The sequence below is a fragment of the Phaethon aethereus genome (assembly GCF_964289735.1).
Source record: "Phaethon aethereus genome assembly, chromosome: 3".
NCBI lineage: Eukaryota > Metazoa > Chordata > Aves > Phaethontiformes > Phaethontidae > Phaethon > Phaethon aethereus.
Window position 1 is genome coordinate 27368673 of NC_138576.1, and position 16450 is coordinate 27385122.

Here is a 16450-nt window from a genome sequence, read left to right on the forward strand (position 1 = left end):
CCGCGATGCCCCTGCGGGGAGCGCAGCGGCCCGCCGAGGAGCAGTAGGGGGGCGACCCCCGCCCCGCTCGGCTCCGGCTCCCGCCCATTGTTCTCCCGGGGCCGCCGCGCCCGCCCGGGGCCGCTTCCCGCCGCCGCCGGCTCCGCCGGGACCCGGGCTGCGCGGCGGCAGAGGGGGCAGCGGCTTGTGCGGCCGGCGGGGAGGAGGGGGCGGCGGGGAGCGGCGGCAGCGGCGCCCGCGCCCGCCCCGCGGCCCGGCCTCCGCCCTCCCCCGCCCCGGCGGGGCGATGTTCCACTGCATCCCCCTGTGGCGGTGCAACCGCCATGTGGAGTCCATCGACAAGCGGCACTGCTCGCTGGCCGCCGTGCCCGAGGAGATCTACCGCTACAGCCGCAGCCTGGAGGAGCTCCTGCTGGACGCCAACCAGCTCCGCGAGCTGCCTAAGGTGAGCGGCGAGCGGGAACGGGGGGCGGCCCCCTCGCCCCGGCACCGGGGCCGGCCCGGTCCCGGTCCCAGCGCCGCCGCCCGGGGCGGGGGGCGCAGGTGAGCCGCCTCGGCAGGTGCCCGCCCCGAGGCTGCGCTGAGGGGTCCCCGGCGCCCTGGATGTGCTGGGGCTTCCCGGCCCCGGGGTGTGAGCGGCCGGGGCCTTCTGTCCGCGGGGGTAACCCCAGGAGTTAAAGGAAGGGCCGGAGTGCCGGGCTGGCGTTTAGCCCTTTCGCCGGGGTTTGGTGGTAAAACGGGCGTCTACGAGCAAAACGCGGGGATCCGCGTCTGGCGGGAGCAGAGGTAGTGTCCGGAGGGCAGGGGGTTAGGGCTGGAGTCACAAGTACGTGAATATGTGTTGTGATTAACATTTACGTCATCGGAATTACGAGACGTTGGCGGGTGTTAAACCCTCCCCTTTTTTTCCCCCCCTTTCGATGGGTAGTATCTGCTCTGTACACGGGGGAAAAACAGAACCCTCTAGCAGGTAACAGCGCTCCCGTTTCTGCCTTCCACTCCTGGAAACTTCGTCGTGCAGCAAAACACGAGAGACAAATAAGCTTTTTCTTTTTCTCGGTGTAAGTCCTGCACAGTTGTCAGTGTTCTGCTTCCTGCACGAAACACATAGCCAGGTTTTTATGCATAATACTTTTTTGGTAGTATTGTCAAAGGTGAATTCGAATCCAATTCAACGTGGTTTTGAGGTGGTACCTGCCAGCGTGACTCGCCGGCTGGCGCTTGCTGATTTTGCTGGAGAAACCCCATCAGAGGGTGATTCCAGTGCTTGACTCTGTGGGAGGCATGATCAACTTTTGACTTGATGAACCAAGGGCATTTTTCAGGGTTTCCTCTTTAAACTTCACACGCCTCGGAAGCTGTTGTGAGTTACAGTTGGTAGAGTTTGACACTGGAGGGGAAGTGTTACCTGGAAGCTGCACCTTAAAAGTGTGTGAACTCTTACGAACTTGGAATCGAAGAAACTGAACTCGCTAGCCAGAGAAATTTTCAAAAGCATGTTTGTTTCCACCTGAATCAAAGTTGGTCTGTTCGTACCAAAACTTAAACAGTCTTACGTTTCTTTTTTAAAGTCGGTTCTCTCACACAAACTGTTTTTTACTCTAGGTAAGAGTAATCGTGGTGGAGATTTTTTTCTGTAGACAGTAGTAGAGATGTTCAGTGGAACTGACATATTAAATTTGGCTTTTTCTTTTGAAAATCCTTGGCGCAGGTTTGCATCTTGTTGTGACTGAGCTCTTTATCCTTCTGAAGTAGAGCAAAACTGGTTTACATAGCCTCTGTGTGGGTGCTGTTTTTACTTCCAGCAGTTTCTGCTGGCTTTGTGCACAGACTAGAGTCAGGAGTCTCTTTCTTTTTGTACTGGACTCTTCTTAGTATTGGCTTTAAGGTTTGTACACTTCTTATTGCAGGGGTATCGAATGCGCTTGTGACTGAAATCCCATTGAGACCTATGACTCTCTGTTTTTACAAAAAAAACCCCCACCCCCCCAAACAAGTTGCTGTGTACAAATGTAGACTATGAATGCAGACGTCTGTTGTTCATGGTATTAAGATGCTATTTATTTTTGTAAATAGTGCGCAACTATTAATTGTTTCTCTTCTTCCTTGAATTGTAATATGTGAAATAGCCTTTTTTTGTCCTGTGATGGCTAAAAAGACCGCTTCTTCCCGTTGCTTATGTATGAGTATGTATTAAGTCCTATACAAGGAAAAAATAGCTGAGGGGGTTAAAAAAACAAACAAAACAAAACCAGCTCAGGCTCCTTGGCATTGCAGTGGAATCAAGCAAAAGTCGAAGTTAGAAGATTTTTTTATGTGCACGGATCAGATTACAGGAGTGCCTAAATATACTGTAGGAATACGTTTGTGGGCTTTTAGCTGGACTAGAAGGAATCTGATGAAATACAACCACAGAAACATACTTGTAGTATCTGAAGTACTTTGTGCCTTGTCAGCAATGCAGGAAGGCATTTTTATTAGGGCTTCCTGTACAGACCTATGAACTTTCCATGTCAGTTCCTTATTAATGTTGTCTGGTATATGAAATATAGTGCCATCATCTCAGATAAGTGTTGACTCTGTAGGAGTTTCAGGTACAAAAATACAGCTGCAGTCCTGGATGTGGAAATAATCTATTGAATCTGGAAATGGATGGGAAAAGTCTCATTTAAAATTTCTACCAACAAATAGTTTTTTAAAGTTCTGCTGTAGGAATCTGGCTGAGGAGAATAGTGGAAGACCTCTCTGTGGAAGGTAGCTGTGGGTTACACTATTCATTCCCCTTTATATTAAAAGGGTACTGTTGATGCAAACTACAGATACAGAATTGGAAGTAAGTACAAAAGGCAGGGGTACACCATAGCTCTTGCAAAGAAAACGCAAGGGAAGTCATTAGGGTATAATTAACAAACTGTTAGCTCAGCATAGATCTTAGTGGTCGTTACGCCCTTAATCTAGAGTAATGCATTATGTTAGTCTTACCTCGATTAAGTTTCCTCTCTATGCGTAAAAGAAATAACACAAAATCAAACTGTTTTTGGGCTCAGTTCGGGAGCCTATGCAAATCAGGAAACTTGTTTAACTCTCCGTGGCTGGCTAGTTAGATGTTTTCCTGGACTTGATGAAGTCCTGAAGTTCACAGTGACCTGTGCTGATTCCTGGTGAGTCATCTGTAGGCTGTGCTAATATACAATCTCAGTGACATGAACACCTTATCGGTGAGATGGTTGTGATCCTCCTTAGGAAATTTCTGCTTAAAAGAGGCTTACCTTGAAGTAATGACGAAGAATCATCCTGTAGACTTTGTGACTTGCAGCAGAAGATGCCATAGTAGGATGGACGAGGAAGACCCCAACTCTGCTGCCTCGCTCTTCATTCTACACGCTCGTAGTTCAGACCTCATCTTCCCAGTGTGGGCAGATGTGGTCTGAAACGGTTATTACAGCAGGCAGGAGCTCTGGTAATGCTTCTCTGAAACCAAGTAGATACTGGTGAGTTCTTTTCCCAGGCAGCAAGTCTGAGACAGTGATGATGGCTTTATCTCTAGACATCTGCTTGCCTTCCACTTGCACAATTGTTTTCATCCCTTCAAACATAAAGCTTTCTGAGGCAGATAAATAGCAGCAAGTGGCCTGTTTGGAATACATGGATTTAGAATCATAGAACCATTTCATAGAATCGTTTACGTTGGAGAAGACCTTTAAGATCATAAAGTCCAACTGTTAAAACTTGCTGCGTTTCTCTGAAGTTGATGGGGCAACTTGTGTTGGATGCACGTTTCCCCTCTTTCTCCTGTTTCTCCCTGCCCTTGTTTCTATTAAGTAGCAATGAAAGGTGTTCTTTGGTTGGTTTGCTCCAATACACCAGTAAAAGAACACACTCTAGTGCACCCTAAAAGCTCCATTTTGAGGTACAGAAGTAGTCTTAGGTTTTGTTTAATCTGCATTCTTTGCTGGCGTACTTAAAACCTCTGTTATTCTAGAGGGCAGTAGTGTGTGACGTATGTTAGGGTGTTACCAAAAAAAACCCAACAGAATAAACACATAAAAATCCCCTCAAAAGGCAGAAGACAACTTAAAGAATTGCTGTAGCCTCTCAATGGGAAAGGACTAGCAGAATCACAGAATCGCAGAATCACAGAATCTCAGAATCACAGAATCACTAGGTTGGAAAGGACCTTTAAGATCATCAAGTCCAACCATTAATCCAGAACCACCATGTCCCCTAAACCATGTCCTGAAGCGCCACATCCACACGTTTTTTGAACACTTCCAGGGATGGCGACTCCACCACCTCCCTGGGCAGCCTGTTCCAATGCCTGACCACCCTCTCAGTGAAGAAATTTTTCCTAATATCCAATCTAAACCTCCCCTGGCGCAACTTGAGGCCATTTCCTCTTGTCCTATCACTAGTTACTTGGGAGAAGAGACCAACACCCTCATCGCCACAACCCCCTTTCAGGTAGTTGTAGAGAGCGATAAGGTCTCCCCTCAGCCTCCTCTTCTCCAGACTAAACAACCCCAGTTCCCTCAGCCGCTCCTCATAAGACATGTGCTCCAGACCCCTCACCAGCTTCGTTGCCCTTCTCTGGACACGCTCCAGCACCTCAACATCCTTCTTGTAGTGAGGGGCCCAAAACTGAACACAGTATTCAAGGTGTGGCCTCAAAGAAAGACCCAGCAATGTTGCTGTGTAGAGAGAGTCATCTGAAGTACCCTGAGAAGTGGAGAAACGAGAAATACAGTTGCATTCTTTTGAAATAATGACTTTGTTGGTTTTATTTTTGTTGTCTTTGCGGACCAAAATGCGTGGTAGAATTCTTCACCCATTCTAAGGGGAGATGGGTAGGAGTGGGGTTCATCCGGAAAACATCTGAAAAGAAATGTCCAAGAAGCAGAGGGAGATGTCTTTGCCACCATCAGTTCTGCTCCTTCCCTTGTTTTCTCCCTTGTGCATTAACGCTTGTGTGGACCAGGGAAAGAATGGGTTAACTCAGTTTCTCTGACACCCTTTTCCCTACAAATACATTTTTTTTTTTCCCTAAGCTATACCTGTCAGCCTCTCAGGAATACAAGTTAATAATTTATATTTAATATTTATATTTTATATTCACAATTTTTTTATACCGTTTTGCTACTGGACAGGGATCCATTTGGTTTCCCACATCAGTACACTCATACTTCCCTCAGGTCTCCTTAACTGCTCTGCTGGATCCCTGGGTCCCTTCCTCCCTCCCTTCCTCAGTTACGTGACGGAGAACTTGTGCTTGTGTTGACAGCAACCCTTCTTCTGCCATTACCACTGGTGTCTCAGACTCCTTGCCCTGCCTGTTCATACTTTCCCAGCCTCCCCCGTCCTTGATGTCCCAGGATCTTGCTTACTTCCTTTGACCTAAACAGCTCTGTCTGCCTTGTGTTTCTGATACTTTGCTTCCTCTCCTGGCCCTTCTGTGCTGGATTCTCGACTGCCCCTTCAAACATTTTTTTCTTTTTTCTTTTTTTTTTGGGTTTTTTTTTTTTTTTTTTTTTTTTTTTTGCACTTTGCTCCTTCCCCTTCCCTTCCCCTGCCTCCCAGGTTCCCTCTTCTGCTCTTGCCCTTCCTGCAGGATGAGCCAGACCAGTGGGATGTGCTGGAGGAGCAGGCTGTGTACTATTAAGCTGCTGGTGGTTTGCCACAGTATTCTCTAGTCTTTCTTGGCAGATGTGGCTGTTTTCCCACAGAACAGCAATTTCTAGCTGTCAGCATGCTTCTTACCGCTTCTGCTTTACAAGACAAATTAAAGAGCTGCACCCTTCTGTCTCAAAAGGAAGGGCTTTGTATAGGGCCAGTGGTAGAGTGTGGCTTTTAACTTGCTTAAATAATTCCTTCTCCTGTGTTGGATGCTAAGTACCTTCTGTTGAATATCTAGTGTATCTGATTTGATTGGGAAAAAAACATAGTATGTGGTCACCAGTGTGCATAGAGCAACTTAAAAATGTAGGTGTTTGGATTTTTTTTCTAAACCTGGACCATTTTTGTTTTCCTTAGGAGTGAAAACTTGAAGGCTTTTTCAACTTGAGCTGTGATGTGTTTTTGTATCATTTGCTACATGTCAAAAACTGTACTTCACTCAAGAGTAGGCTTTCTGGCAAATTGCTTTCATAGAAGAAAATAACACATTCTGCATGATGCATTTCAATAGCTTCTCTAATGAAAAGCATCAGATAAAAATAAAATGCTCTCAATTCTATAGACTAGTCTGTAGTTGATGAAATGTTGTTTCCTACTCCTGTACATTAGAATTCAAGGGCCAATACATCCTGTCAACTTAATTTCTCTGTGCATGGAATTTACAGTACAAAACTGGATCTCTGCATATTTTTTTTTTTTACTGGTTAAAAAAGTAGAAATGTCTTACGAACCTTTGAATGCAGTATTATATTTTGGCTTTTATATTAAATCACTAGCGTTCTTTGCACTGGTGGGTGGTGGAAATAGCTTATAACCCTTGTGCTGCTGTTTTGTCTTGCTGCTGCTCAGTTCTTTTACTCAAAGGATAAAGACCACTTTCCCATGAGACTTTTCACAGATGTTGCGTATGTGAAAAGTCTCATGGCAAAAAATTAATTCAAAATTTACGGCTGCACTTAGAGTTCTGCAGACTCTTAAGCTAAACTTTCTTCTTTCAGGAGTGATATTTATGTAGTGTTTGTAAACTTAATCTGATGCAACTCTGAATCAATTCACTTCTCTGAGTTTACAGATTGTATCTGTCATCTGTAATTTTTCTTCTTGGTGTTTTATGCTAAAGCCTCTCTGTAGCGTTACTTGGTTGATGCGAGACCCCTTCTGTCTACAGCAGACACCCAAAACAATGTCACCCACTAATCGCAACCTGGTTAACCCTGGCTAAACCCTGGCCTCCTCCTGTGCCCCAGTTTCTGTGTTGGAGAAGGCGATGATGGTGTGCTGCTGCTTGGCATTTGGCTTAGGCAGTGTCTGTATCTCTTTATTGTGTATGGTGTTGAAATCCAGAGTGCTGTTATCATACCAAAACCTTGTGAAAGTTCCTTAAGAAAAAGCCCCTCTGTCTTTCCCATACCACACCTCTTTCTCAGGGAAAAACATTTTTTAGACTAAATCTCACTGTTCTACCATAGTTTCTCCCGTTATACAACCATAAGGCTGAAAGACACTTGCTTGGTCAATGACCAGTAATCTGCTGTGGAAAGAGATGGTCTCCTGCTATACCTTACTTTAAATTTGTGCTTACAGGTTGTAACCATCCCTTCTTAAGATGTAAACATCTAGAAGGCTTATTTCCTTTTTTTGAATTTATAGATCTCATTGGGATCACAGAGATGCGGCAAGATATCTCACATGACTGGAGTGCTGCAATGGGTGAATACAGGCTCTTTAAGGGCAGGCCAGGCAGGCAAGGACGGGGAGTTGCCCTTCATGTGAGAGAGCAGCAGGGATATGTGAAGCTTTGCCTTGGGGTGGATGATGGGCCAGCTGAGAGCAGGTTGGGATTAGTGGGTGACATTGTTTTGGGTGTCGGCTGTAGACTGCCTGATCAGGAAGAAGTGGTAGATGATGCCTTCTATATATAAGTGGAAGAAGCCTCACATTCGCAGGCCCAGGCCCTCATGTGGGTCTTGAACTACCCTGACATCTGCTGGGAAGGACAACACAGTGGGACATGAGCAATCCAGGGGTTTTGTGGAGTGCATTGATGACTTCCTAACACAGGTGATCAAGGAGTCAATGGACAGAGGTGCTCTGTTGGACCTCATAAACAAGAAAGGACAGGTTGAGATGTGAAGGTCAGGGTTGCAGTGGCCGTAGGGACTACGGTCACCTTGGCTGGCTGTAGTGACCATGAGATGGTGGAGTTTAGGATCCTGAGAGGAGGGAATAGGGAAGAAAGTAGCATCACAACCCTGGGCTTCAGGAAGCAGACTTTGGCCTGTTCAGGGGTCTGCTTGGAGGTGGTTGATAAGAAAGATGTTTATGCTGCCATTCAGAGGTACATTGACAGGCTTGAGAAATGGGCAGAGGGGAATCTCATGAAGCTCGGTAAAGAGAAATGCAAAGCTCTGCATGTACTTGGGGAGGTATAAGCCCATTCTGCAGTACAGGCTGGGGGCCAACCATCTGGAAAGAAGCTTTTCAGAAAAAGGCCCCGGGTGACCTGGTGGACAAGTTGACCATGAGCCAGCAATGCTGCTTTGTGGCAAAGGTGGCCAGCGGTATCCTGGGCTGTGTTAGGAAAAGCATTGCCAGCAGGTGATTTTTATCCTGTGGCCAGCAGTGGGAGAAACACACCTGGAGTGCTGTGTCCAGTGCTAGCCTTCTCAGAAAAAGAGAGCCATGGACATACTGGGCCAGGTCCTGCAAAGGGCCACAAAGACTGTTAAGGGCTTGGAGAATCTGTCATGAGAAGAGGCTGAAAGATCTGGGGTAGTTAAGCCTTGAGAAGAAAAAGGCTCACAGGATCTTATACCTGATGAGAGGATGTAAAGAAGACGGAGCAAAACTCTTCTCAGGGGTTCCCCATGACATTATAAGAGACAACAGGCACAGACTGAAACACAGGAAATTTTGTCTGAAATAAGAAAGCACTTTTTTTACTGTGAGGGTGGTCAAACACTGGCACAGGTTGCCCAGAGGGGTTGTGGAGTCTCCATCTTTAGAGATGCTCAAAACCTGACTGAACATGGTCCTGGGTGATGGACTCTACATGACCCATGCTTTGAGCAGGGGGCTTGGATAGACTAGATGATCTCTAGAGGTCCCTTCCAGCCTCAACTGTTCTATGATTCTGTAGATTTTACCTGTCTTTAGCTTTGATGTTTTTAATGATGCAAATAGAATTGTCATGTTTTTCACTGTTTATTCACCCTCAAATGTTTAATTGCGTTTTACTTTTAACATTGATAGTGTCATGGTGGTTTTGCACACCTTGCTGTAAGTCCTGGAAGAAATACCACTATACAAGAACTATGCCACTGTGTGAAACTGAAGTAGACCATGTGCACACAGTAAAGGTCATTTAACTGAAGGTTTAAGAATTTTTTTTTTCAGTGTGACAAATGCTATGTAAAATACTTTGTAAAAACGCCTGCAACTTTACAACTTCAGTGTCTCGAGGATACTTTTGTAAAAAAACTTTTGTGAGCATAGTCAGTTAATACTAGTGTGCAACACATGCCTGAATTATTAAAATAAATAATGGCTTGTAGTGAAGCAACATTGGATCCTTATATTAACATCCCTCTAAACACAGAACACTGTGTTGAAGACTCCAAATAAGTTCATTACCAGATAAATATCTCTAGTTTTTTTGCTAGCTTCCAGATTCTTCTGTTGTATTGTTTAAGACTTGAAGAAAATACCATGCCTTTTGACATCAAATTTGAAAGACCACAGTCTGATGGGAGCAGAGGGAGAAATTAGTCTGGTGTCCCCTACGAAGCCTGTTAGTGTCATTAACCTCCCTGTTAATATCCCTGAGATTTTTCAGAAGATTTTGAAGTCTGCTTGGTTTGAAGTATTTTCTAACGGCCATTCTTTTTGTAGTAACAGCTGAGTTCTACTGATTTTCTTACCTCAGTTGGAAGAAAGTAATCAGATAGTTATGTTTCAATACTTTTGACTTTTCTGTAAGAGGTGCATTGTTGTAGTAAATTGGTAGCATCCCCTTCTCCCTGTGATGTACACAGATAAGACAAGGTTTGTGGACAGGGATTATACATCTGTAGTTCTAAAATAAATTCTATGATCATACATGGAGTTATTTTTCTAATTATATCAGTTGGTCTAAAAAAAGCTGTTAGCTCCTGCCAACAATCTTGTATACTGGAAAAATGCATGTTACAAATTCATTAGTAAGATTAAATGTGGGTTGTTTTTTTTCTGTTTTGTTTCTCCAAATGGTAAATGCATTTAACTGCGATGAATCCATATTTTGTTGTAGCAGATGTTTTCTGGCCTCTCTTAAAAGCAGGTAGTCCCTCTTACCGCCGTACTCTTAACGGCTGTGGCATCAAGTGCTCTTCAACTTTGTTGCCTCTGCTTAATCGACATAAAAGAGAAAGAAAATCCTTGCCTGCCAGAAAACAATATGAGGCAACTCGTTCAATGCATCGCTTGGTAGAGCAGCATTTCAATCCAGTGCTGCAGTGTATTGGTTTTTAGAGTGGATAGTCCCTTGTTCGTTTTTTAAAATGGATGACAACAAGACTAGAACCTGCAACTGGCCCATTGTTGAGCGCAGTTCAGAAAATGGCAGGTGCTTTGAAAATAGGAGCCAGAAACATAGTGGGTAGATATTGAATGCCAGCTTCAGTGAGGCATCGGTTATCATTTTTGCTCCATCTCCCGTTGACCTGTCCCTCAAAACCCTTCTGCCTGTGTGTTGGGTCTGGCTGAGGAGGAGTTAATTTTCCCCAGAGCAGCCCTCCCAGTGCTGGGCTCTGCACCGGTAGCCAGAAAGGTGCTGGTAACACACCAGTGTTTGGCTACAGCTGGGCCCTGCTCACACAGCATCCAGGCGGTGTCTCCAGCATTCCCCCCCCACCAGCAGGCTGGGGGTGGGCAAGATCTCGGGAGGGGACACAGCCGGGACAGCTGACCCACACTGACGTCAGCTCAACAATAAAAGCTAAGAGGAAGGAGGAGGAGTGGGAGGCATTCGTTTTCTGAAGTTAGTCTTCCGCAGCAACCGCTACGCGTACTGAAGCCCTGCTTCCTGGGAAGCGGCTGGACATCACCTGCTGATGGGAAATAGAAAATAAATCTTTTGTTTTCTTTTGCTTCTGCGCATGGCCTTTGCTTTCTGCTTGTTAAACTCCCTTTATCATGACCCACGTGTTTGGTTATTTTTTTTTCCCCCATCCTAATTTCTCCCCCTGTCCTGCTGAGGAGGGGTGTGATAGCGTGGCTTGGTGGCACCTGGCATCCAGCCAATGTCAACCCACCACAGCCTGGCTGATCCTTCGTGTCGGGCTTTAAAGTGTCCATTGGAGGGAGAGACAGCAGTTGCAACATCTGGTTCTGTTTAGGGTGCATGCCCGTGAACTGTCATCTTTCATTAATACTTGCTCTTGTCATGAAATCTAGCAATTTTATTAATGTTTTGTATGGATTCCTGCTTGAATGTTTTGCCCTATGCTGTCTACCATTAATATTCATGATGACAAAGTTGATGCTAGGATGCTGCAAGACAACGTACAGCTTCCACAGCTTTCACCATGCCAAAAATCTGTAGCAGTTCCGGTTTTGCCATGAAACACGTGAAGACAGAATTAGAGACCTCAGCTGTGTGGAGCAGTTGTCCATTTGCCAGCTTGCCACCTAGCAAGCGGGCAGAGGTCTGCATACCGTGGTCCATCACCAGCCGCTGCTGCATCTCCTCATGGCGTGGGAGGAAGCCTTTCCTCCTTTGGGAGCAAATCCCTTACCTACTTCCAGTAACACTCTGATGCAGAGTCATCAACTGCGTGATGACTCTGCTGTGCTGCGCTGTGGATCACTCCCTGCCCTCAGAGATAGTTTCAGTATCTCACTTAGTACTTTGAAAAATTTGAAAATTAAAGTGTGTTTGGCCCAAAGGATCATGTATTTGTGAAACCCTGTTGCCCTCACCGGCTGTCCCTGCTCGCAGGTAAAAGCAGGTGGAGTGACTTGAGGGATCTTAATGTTGGTAGAGGGCTTTGTGGGCGATGCCAAGCTGATAATGCCCATACCAGACTTCACTGGAGTCTGCTGGGAGCTGGTTACACACTGCATGAATCTGGAGTAGCATCCAGCTTCCTCAGCGCTTTCGTTGTCCGACTAGTCAGGAGAAGGTGTCTGTTCTCTGTGCTCTTGCTGGTTTTCCTCAGTGCTCCCTCTCGTGCTACTGGTGGGAGTCTCTGGGATGGATTTTAAGATGGCAATGTACAGGATCACACCCTAGAAAGAGTTTTTTGCTTACAGGTTAGTTGTGGCTTTCCACGGGGTACCTCGAGGCTTGAGTGGAGGGCAGGGTGTATTACAACTTGCTGTGAGTGCCAGCGTGGCAGTGGTTCTCATAAGCTCCTGGCTGCTGTGTCCACTGGCTGACTTTGCAGTAGAAGCGATGTTTGAAATCCCACCAGTTGGTTAGCATAGGGTGTTAAGTGTCCTATCCTCTTGGACTCCTTAGCACTGAGTGTCCCCTATGGATGGTCTTTCAAAGAGTTGACTATCGACTTCTACAGAAGTGGGGTGTGGGGCGGAATGGGGAAGAGCTCGCCCTTCCCTTTTCGCCTTTGCCTTTCTGACGGGGAATGTGTTTGTATGTGTGCCTGGTTATTAAACACATCCCTAGGAAGCAGAACACTTGAGTTCAGTGCTGCTTCTGCCTTATGTGATTTAATCCTTGTGCTCCTTGTAGTGTCCTGACCACCAAGCGGCACGTTTGCCTAAAGAAAGGTTGGGCTTCCCCCGCTCTCTTGCTGAAGCCGTGCAACGGTGCAGGCAAAAAAATAACTTCTGGGGGCCAAAAACAAGTGGTTTGGGGACCTTGCTGGGTAGCTGGAGGGTGTTGTGTCAGCCATGCTGCGGGGTTATTCCATGGATTTGATGGCTTACCTGGTTCACTGCTTGGCTTACCAGAATCAACTGGCAGCTTCTGCTTGTGTTTGCCCGGAGAAAGACTTTCTTCCGAGGTCTTTCTGAGGTGGTATAAAAAGGGTGGGGGAAGGATTGATTGCAATTTCCCTTACCTGGCGACAGAAGGAGGACGCGTAGCCTGTGAATAGAAGTGAACAAATAAAGTGAAGGTTTCCCCCATTGACTTTTGTTTACAATGTAGGAGAAGAAAATGGAGCCTGAAGTAAGATTTGAAGCAGGAAGGCAATTGGGAGTTAAACTATGTTTAAATTACTGTGTGTCGCTCTTTAATTCTAAAGCGCAGATATCCTTTAGCTGGTCAGTTATAAGTTTGGAAAATGGGTGAAGGAAATATAGATGGTGTTTAAGAAACAGGATCTAGTAATATACTGTCTTGGTAGTTTACTTAATTCCTATCTGAATATAATACTGTAATTTCCTGAAGAAGCCCTAAAAGCTGAGGCAGCATGCATATGTTGAAAATCCATATCGGTGTCTGAGGGAAATTTGACATAAGAGCAAGCACTCACAAATTTTGAAGCTTGCCAGCAACAGCTCAAGTGCCTGCACAAAAATAATAAAAATCTCTTTCCATCCTCTGTGAATATAACCCTGAAACTAGAGTTAATTTGCAGTTTTCATCCTCTTCTCCTGCTCGTTCTAATTTCTGCTGCTCATGCTGGCCCATCTTGAAAATTAGGCAGTGGATTTCATTAACATCTCTAATTTTAATTCTCTTTGCTGATAGTAGTGGCCTTTTTATGGAAACATTTTGCTTAACACAGTAAGCATTTAGTTATGCTACCTGTGCCAAATGGGTTTGGAGTTTGACATGTCTCTAGTACGGGAAAGGCTCCAGCAGTGAGATGTTGCTCCTCCCCTTAAACAGCCTTAGCTGCAAGTAGGTCTTCGTGCCCTCCTGTGTTTCTGATTTCAATTGCCTATTGTTTTCACCTATTTCCATTTTTTTTTTTTTTCTTCCATCAGAAATGGTGCTGAAGCATTCAGGCAAGATTCTCGAGCATGAATGTTATTTGTTGCAGGAGTGAACCACTGAAAGAAAGCCAGCGACGTGTTGTTTTGGTCACTTTCACAGGAGAGAACCTTGAGTTTTATCATTCAGGTTTTATCAGTACTCTTAGTTTGGCTTAATTCTGTTAACTTTTATTTCTAGAATCAAGAATGCCAGTTGTAATGGTATTCTTTTAAAAAAAAAAAGAGTACAAAAAGTGAGGACTGTGGGATCACACTGTTTAAAGTGAGTCACACACTTATCTCTTATTTTTTTTTCTTCCAGTGGCTGACATCGACCCAATTTTGTCAGAATGAAGGTTTTTAAAAAATATGTGGCTGGATGGAGGGGAGAGACGTGGTTAGTTTTCCAGTGCGAGAAGGGCTGTATTAAAGATGTGTGTTCTTAGAAAATCTATACGAGAGAAACATCTATAAATTCTTTGATAGCAGGAAAAGCTTCAGTTGAAGGTTGGGGAATTGCCACTACATAGAAAGCTGTAGGCTTCTTTAGTGCTGATGCTCATGGAATTATTTGTCTCATTGAAGCACTATTAATTAGGCTGGCTAAACTAAGCAGCATTAGAAGTGTTGCCAAGATACTCATAGAGACGTCGGCTCTGCAATCAAAACCTGCTATTACGGCATGCTGGGTGGATGTGCTGCTCTGGCCAACAACCCCTTTGCACTTCTGTTCATGTTAGAGCTTTTCAAAGAGAGGCTGAACTATGTCTGATATATTAAAGTAGGAGCATGTTTCTGGTTGGCATATATTTAAGAAATTGCAGATATTTTAATATATATTTGTGTGTATATATATATATTTTACATTTGTTGAACTCTATTCAGTAAGCTCTTAATTTTCTTTCTTCCCTGTGGTCTTTTTGACAGGCAAACCAAATATGACAAAAAGGAGGTGCTTGCCTCTCCAGTAGTGCTTTAGAGCACTAATGATGTGCCTTGGATAAGGAAGAATAATTGCTGAAATGGGAGTAGAATGTACTGAAAATGCAAGAGTGATTGAGTTCTGTAGTTTAAAGGAAAAAACCAAGCAATATTCAAAGAAATACTGTTCACATAACTGCAGTTTCTGATTTTATCTAGGAAATAGTGTCATTCATTAAAAAATGCTATGCAAACTAGAAATAAAGCTTCCAGTTCATTTTTTCTTTTAAGTAGTCAGTTAAAGAAACAGGAATGCCTTTAAAAATTCTGTAATTTTGTTTGTTGCAGAGATGTGCTCTGCACATTTAATAAACACATACAACACTGATGAGGGCCGTCAAACCTTGCTATGGATGCCCAGCCTTTAATAGCTTTATGATGACCATTCTGTCTTTTAACTGTGTTCCTTCTGTTGTTTTAACCAGGTTCCTTCTGTCTTTCCTCACTTGCCATTGCAGAGCATCTTTTGCAAGGACAACTGTTGCTTCTGAAAAGATTTGTAGTAGGACATCAATGTTTATAAAGGTCATAGAGTTTAGCAGTTACACACTGGCTGAGGAACACATTTTGGCAGGTATTCCTTTTGGACAGTGTTAGGACAGATTGAGATCTCTTCCTGTGGAGCATACTCTTGCTGTGTTTTCACAGAAGTATCTTTAAGTGCTTTTCTAAGCTTCTGCTGGATTCTTGGTTTAGTCATGTTAGTAACTATTTAGCAAAAGGGATGCATTTGTTTTAGAAGATGAAAAAATGTTAATGATAGGAAAATGCAGTTATGGATCTTGTGAGGACAAAGAAAGATGAAAAAATCATTTGTGGCTATTCTAATTGTAATATATGTATTTAGGGAGCTAGAAATGTGGAATTGCAAAGTTTTTTTTATCTTCCTTTTACAATTTCAACTCTGTTATCAAAGGCCTTTAATACTTGGAGGGGGGAAGGAGTGCTGTTCTTACTCAAAAAATGCCTTTGAATTTTTGCATTCACTTCTGGTGCATCTTTTGACTGCTGAGTATTTATAAACTTTTTAAAGCTCTATCCTTTGTAGTCCCAAAAAGGAACCCGTGTTTTTGAGGGAAAACATTAATTTCTGTTGTGTTTTATTTTTCTGTGACAAGGAACAGCAATGTATATTGAAAGACTGGTGCTGAGGTTGCAAAACCTTGCACTTAAAACCTGATTTATGATCTTGAGTATAAGACATTCAAACTAAGATTGAAAACCTGTATCATAACATGGATTCGTAAGACTCTGCTTTTACCTTCTGTTGTAGTAAGATGCCTGTCTTACTGCCCCTTTTCATGTCAATCCTAAAATAGAATTGAGTGATGTTCAAAGCACACCAGCACCTGAATAAAATGAAAAAATTTAAAAAAGGTGATAATTTCCAAGAAAGGATTGCAGGTGATTAAATGTAAGCAGATATCCCAAACTTACTAGCATCTTCCAGTTACCCTGAGGGGCAAAACCCATGAGGCTACAGGCACGCACACATGCTGCGAGTGAGTGAGAGGCACAGATTCTGACTGATGGGCAAAAATGCCTGTGTGGTCGGGGGCACAAAACTCCCCCAAAATTTTAGGAATCCGGTCAGTTACGGTCAAGACAACTTTCGTACATCAAGTCATTTAATTCTGCACAAATCCTCACCATTTGCAGTCACTCTCATTCAAAGGCCTTCCTGGAAGAGAGGAAAGCTTTGATGAGGCAAGGCTCTCCAACTTTACTAGGGATGCCTACATCTTAATAGGTTTTTAATGACTGTTTTGTCTTTCAATCACCAGCTGCTCCCAGTGCCTGGGGTTGACCTGACTTGCAGCGTGGTGTGTTTCCTTTGATGGTTGTTTTGTCTTGGGGGCTGCCAGACCCTCTGAGC

At 44.2% G+C, this 16450-nt stretch overlaps 1 protein-coding gene across 1 annotated transcript in view; it reads left to right on the forward strand.

Annotated features, from left to right (window-relative positions):
- Positions 1-286: 286 nt before the first annotated feature.
- LRRC1 (leucine rich repeat containing 1) overlaps positions 287-16450 on the forward strand; it is a gene marked incomplete at its 5' end in the record, with an annotated part of 75861 nt that continues 59697 nt past the window's right edge. Inside the window, one exon of the mRNA XM_081997410.1 lies at positions 287-445. Within this exon, the coding sequence (XP_081853536.1) occupies positions 287-445 (159 nt within the window). The remainder of the gene's footprint in view (positions 446-16450) is intronic.